Source organism: Hipposideros armiger, unplaced genomic scaffold (assembly GCF_001890085.2).
Source record: "Hipposideros armiger isolate ML-2016 unplaced genomic scaffold, ASM189008v1 scaffold_156, whole genome shotgun sequence".
In the NCBI taxonomy this organism is placed as follows: domain Eukaryota; kingdom Metazoa; phylum Chordata; class Mammalia; order Chiroptera; family Hipposideridae; genus Hipposideros; species Hipposideros armiger.
The window spans coordinates 30,078-36,077 of NW_017731506.1; the positions used below are offsets into that span (position 1 = coordinate 30,078).

The 6,000-nt window shown below is 35.4% G+C and overlaps 1 protein-coding gene across 2 annotated transcripts in view; it reads right to left on the reverse strand.

Annotated features, from left to right (window-relative positions):
- Positions 1-6,000, reverse strand: part of CCDC112 (coiled-coil domain containing 112) — a 55,547-nt gene that overhangs the window by 9,406 nt on the left and 40,141 nt on the right. For both annotated transcript variants that reach the window (XM_019651264.1, XM_019651263.1), the window contains exon 4: positions 3,540-3,661. In XM_019651264.1, the coding sequence (XP_019506809.1) occupies positions 3,540-3,661 (122 nt within the window). The remainder of the gene's footprint in view (positions 1-3,539; positions 3,662-6,000) is intronic.

Below are 6,000 nucleotides of genomic sequence, written 5' to 3' on the forward strand. Positions count from 1 at the left end.
CCCATGGCAGCCCACTGCCACAGGGGCTGCAGCCCACGCTGTCGCCGGCAACCCACGGCAGCCCAGCTCCAGGTCGAGCTGTTGTTCAGCATCTTAGTTGTGGAGGGCAGTGTCACTGGCCCTCATGTGTGGGATCCGAACCGGTGTCCTCTGACATCCCAAGCCAGTTCTTAACCAACTCGCCACTCGTGCAGCCCACAATGGGTTAAATCTTAATATAACCTCTGCTAATGAAATTCTCTCTCTCTGTCTCTCTCTCTCTCTCTCTCTTTTTACTCTGTGGAGATTGAGTTTTTGGACACTATTTTAAATACGTGGATCAGCAGCTTAGGCTTAGTCATGTTTTGTTCTCCAACAGTTTTTTCTTTTCAATTTGTTATAATTTATGGAAACAGAATTTGAAATAGATCTCAGCTCTATTGTTGGAATATTAAAACTGTCTAGCCAGTGTTAATTCTGTGAATACTGATACACTTCCTAATGAGAATTAATTTCATCTGACCACCTCCTCTAAGATGGGAGTCAGTAATACCCACTGGTGTCAGTGTCATGACCTTGACAAGGTGCCTTAGCTGCCATTTAGTCATATGTATGCTATAGGTAGGTTGCTGAGCTCTTCCAAAAGACCAGCCTGAAAACATTAGGCCAACAATAAAAGCCTGAAAAAACAGAAGAGGGTCTCAAAGACATTTTCAGCTGTTCTGTATCAGCAGGAGAAAGACTGGATTCTTCTTTCATATTTTCTTTCTAAAGAAATAATCTTTTAATGTTTATTTAAATTATTAGGCTAACATCATATATGCATATTTACATTCATACATATGTATATATTTATATAATATATATATATATATATATAAAATAGTAATATTATTTTATCATCTTTGGTTACTTTATTTATGCCCCATTTTTTTTTTTTGCAACTTTTTTACAAATGAGCACAAAGACCAAACAACTGTGTCCAAAAGTCCTTAAAAGCAATTTTTTTTTTTAACTTTACTTATAGGCCTGGAGCCAGTGCTGATATCCAAAACAAACTTCAAAAATGTGTATGTGGCTTTGGCTTGTTCTTTTTATAATTAAAATTCAAGAGTTCCATAAAAGCAGAAACTTTATCTGATGTATTTTATAGGGTCTTAAACACTGTTGGAACTTCAGGTCAAGAAACTTCTCTAGTAAAGTAATTAGAAAATTGTTTTTTGTTGTTTTGTTTCTTCCATAATTTGATCAGCTACAAGTGATACCATTACAGGGCAAGTGATCTTTTATTTATTCATTTGGATCCACTCTGTACAGGCAAACCATTCAAGTACATTATTACACAAATGCAGGCTAAAATTGGGTCATGATACTTGGAGTAAGGAAAAGGTATTTACTACTTCTAGCTGTAATATGGGAAGGGGAAACTTCTATATCCTTATACTAAGATAATGCATTCCTTCATCTCCTAGATAAGATAAATACAAAGGTGAACAAAAACAGGCAAAAGTACAGAACAAAAAGAAAAATATAAAAATAAAATTGCCTTAAAATAGAGAAAATCAGGGGCAGGCCGAGTGGCTCCGTTGGTAAGAGTACGAGCTCTAAGCAACAGGGTCGCCGGTTTGATTCCCACATGGACCAGTGAGCTGTACCTGAGCTGAGCTGCCGCTGAGCTGCCAACAGGTGGCAGGATGGCTCAGCTGGTGAGAGTGCATGCTCCTAACAACAAGGTTTCAACTCCCATGTGGGATGGTGGACTACGCCCACCTGCAACTAAGATTGAACACGGCACCTTCAGCTGAGTGGCCATGAGCTGCCAATGAGCAACCAGACGGCGACTGGACTTGGAGCTGAGCTAGCTGCGCCCTCCACAACTAAGACTGAAGGACACCAACTTGTCTGTTCCCCTTCCCCAATTCCCCAATAAAATCTTTAAAAAAAAAAAAGACAGAAAATCAAGTGACTTAAAATGTGGAGAACGGAGACACTATACTTACTGGCATGATGGAAAGATAACAAGACCAGCCTCCCAGTTGTCTACGAAAGAACTGAGGGAAACTAAGAAGCATTCAACTAGAGATGTTTAGATTTCTCTAGGAATCAAAGAAGAGAAAACTGAAAATTTGGTCATTGTATTAGGTCCTATTGTCATTCAAACTGAAGAGGGAGAATGATTTTTGCCACTACCTGACAAAAGATGACTTTTTTAAAACAGTGTAATCTTATATTCTGAAAGAAAAAAAATTTATCAAGAATTTCTTGTAATTGGCTATACAGGATTACCATAAGCAGTATAATCTCTATATGAGTCAATACTTTATAAAGCTTAGTTAGTTGATAGCTATTACTTTTCCTTTAAGTAATGCTAGTTTTTGTTGTTGGTTTTTTTTTTTGTTTTTTCCCAGAGAGGAGCCTTATGTTTTTATTAATTAACTGCCTGACATACCTCAGTAATACATTTTTACCCCTATGTTTTAGGCTGCAAACTTTTTAATTTTTTTTTGAACCCTTTCACTTTACCAACCCCAACTCACAAGAGCTTCCTTTTGTTTTTTTGTTCTTGTTTTTTGGTTAAGGTATAAGATGCACACAATAAAATGTAAAAAGTACATTAATCTTAAGTGTACAGTTCAATGATTTTGTTACACCTCACGTACTCATATAATCACCACTGAGATCAAGATACACATATTTTCAATCCACAGTTGGGAATCTGTGTATGCAGACAGCTGACCTAAGTTATATGTAGATTAGTCAGCGCCCCGTAACCCCCAAGGGTCGACTGAGAACATTTCTCACAGGTATTTACTCTTATTACAGTTTTATCACTAATAATACCATTATTAACATTACCTGAGGTCCTGGTCTTAGGTTAACTGCTTTAAAGTTTTATTATTATAACATAACATTTTTTCAACATATAAAATCTACTCTACAATGAAACAAGGTATTCTTTTAGAATTCTTTTTTAAGTCCAACATTTAGTACACTATTAACAATGATTGACAGTCATAGCAAACAAAACATTTTTTGTACAATCTATAAGGCAGTTTCTCATATAGTATCTCATGGGATACACAGGACAGCTCCCATGAAGTAGAAATGGTAGGTTTTATATCACAGACAAGTAAATTCAGGTTTAAGCAATTATGTGATCTGATCACTTCATACTACTATCAAGTACAGGTTCTGAATCTGTTAATATTTACTTAGTCCAGGTCTCAGTCAATAATACAGGGTGATGAGCTAAGATCAGACAGCCCAGGAATCAATTTCTCTTTCAGAAAGTTTAATAATATTAACTGGTTTGTCAACCCAAAACCAAAATCCTCTTTTTCCTATTAAATTGGAAGAAATACAGATAGAAAACAATCCAGTTCGAATCACTAAACAGTGACCTGAAAAAAAAAATACATCTCTCTAAATGATACTCATTACTTTATTAGAAAGTACCTTGATAGAAAATATAACACAGTCAATGCACAAATACAAAGTGCAGAGCAAAACTACAACTTTATATCATTCAATAGATTTTGTTCATCATGAATGCAACTTACTTTCTGTTTTCCTGCTGTTAATCAATTTATTTTCCAATTCTTCCAGCATACTATACTCAATTCTGAAGTCACTTTTTTGGTTGTAGAAGTGATTGTGTTTATCTTTTTCTATGTTAATAACTCTTTAGGAAAAGAAACAAATGGTAGAAATATGACTTAAACATATTTTTAATTGTTTAAAATATGAAGATACTCATAATAATCAGTACTTTATGTTTGGATTAATTCATCTAAGGAGTCAAAATATAATTACTTGAATAATAAGGTTAAGAAGTCAAAATACTAGTTAGACAAGAGTTAAGTTCAACTAAAATCATAAGTAATTTGAATTGCTATTTAAATTACAAAATGTTAATTTAAGAACTCCAGTCATAAACTTGTTTTGAAAATACATAAACCTTTGGCCATTGTTTGCAACTCAATCTCACTGTGGCCTGAAAATGGCCACCACCGCTGCGCTGCTGATAGCTGCTTTCAACAAGAGATACTAAATTTGTAACCTGAACCAGGACATTTAACCTTTCCTGGTATAAGCCTCCTTATCACTCACATGTGAATAACAGCTCTCCACTACCCAACCCAACAGGGTTGTGATTAACATTATATGAGATAATAGACATGAGGGATCTCTATACAGTAAAAATGTACTATGGAAATGCAAGTTATTAATATTATTAATAAAACAAAATCTTCAAGAGGCAAAAAAATCTATGAAGACAGAAAGTTTGGTATATTTATGGGATATTGTGTATATTTACTTCAAAGCTTCTTGGATTTAGTCCATCTACCAGTAAAAAGATCTAACATTAGTTTGAATCTCCAGTAAAACAAAACAAATACTGTACTATCAAGTGACTTTTCTGGTTGGACAAAGAAATTTATTTTCTCAACACCTGTTTTCTTTCTCCCAGAATGGAAATTAATATGAATGTTTCTCCACTGATCCGGTATTAAAGGAGTGGTGCAGTGTCTCTGGCCATTGGCTTAATTTCATACAACCTGAGAGGTAACTAAGGTAGGGTTCCTAATCCTTTTCACTTTGGTACACAATGAGAAATATTTGATATTTATAAAGCACACCAGGGAAAACAGATGAGACTGCTCCAGGCCCTACCTGGCTGCCCCAAAGGTTGAGGGGATCATAACTTAACACTTGTGTTTGAGAGATGAAGCAATGGGTAGAACAGAGATGTCCAATAGATTTCAGTCTGCAGGTCAACTCTAATGGATTGAGGGTAGCTACTGGAGTCTGGGCTAAGGACTGGGTAGCCCATGTAGGCGATGGTTGGTAGGGGGAATTACTTTGATCCAATAGAAATTTCTAGCATTGACATAGGATATGCTATGACAGTAAGTTACATTTGGCCATTCCTGGATTAGAACTATTAACCTATAAAGACATTCGAAACGTATAATGGAGACAAACTGCCAAACATATGAAAAGATGCTCAACCTCACTCACAATAAGAGAAACAGAAATTTAAACTCAACCATGGCAACACTGTACAACAATCAGGCTGGCAAAAACCCCACAAGTTTAAACAATATATTCTGATGATAAAACTGTGGGGAAATAGGTCCTCTCATTGCTGGTAAAATCATAAATTGCCCATGGAGGACAATTTAGCAGTATTTACCATGTTTGCAAATTCATATACCTTTGACTCAGCATTTCTACTTCTAGGAATTTTTCCTAAAGAAATACTCACACATATGCAAAATGATGTGGGCCTATGTGGATACTGCAATTAATTGCAGCATTGTTTATAACAATTAAAGATTGAATTAATTTAAGTGTCCATCACTAAGGGGCAAGTTAAATAAATGATGGTACATTCATACACTGGAATACAATGCAGTGGTCCTATGTTCTATGTACTGAACGAGAAAGATCTCCAAGATACACTCTTTTTATAACAAGGATTTTATATGAAAATGATAGTCGTACCCAAAAGTAGAGAATGGTAAATTGACTCCCCTTTTATACCCTCAGTGTCATAAGGGTATTCCCCTCATCACCTGATTCAACATCTTTGCCTCTCTTTTTCCTCTCTTGGTTCATCTATCTTTCTTTGTTTTTTCCTTTTTCTTTTTTGCTTAAGTAGTCTAAAGTAAATCCATTACATTATGTAATTTCACCCCAACATACTTTAATGTGCATCTCTAGAGATTATAGATATTTGATTTACATAAGTACAGTGTCATTATCATGCCTGACAGGATCAACAGTTCATTGGTATCTCTTTAAGATATACTCTTAAAAAAAAAAAATCCAGAAGTCTGTATAGATGCTACCATTTATATAAAAAAGGAAAAATTTGAGTATGTATTTTGTATCCTTATATGCACAAATTATAAAATACCTCTGGTAGGATACACAAGAAACTAAAAATAGTGGTTGTCTGAGGGGAGGGGCAGTGGGTGGCGGGGGTCATAGGTGAAACAGAGACCTTCCACTGTG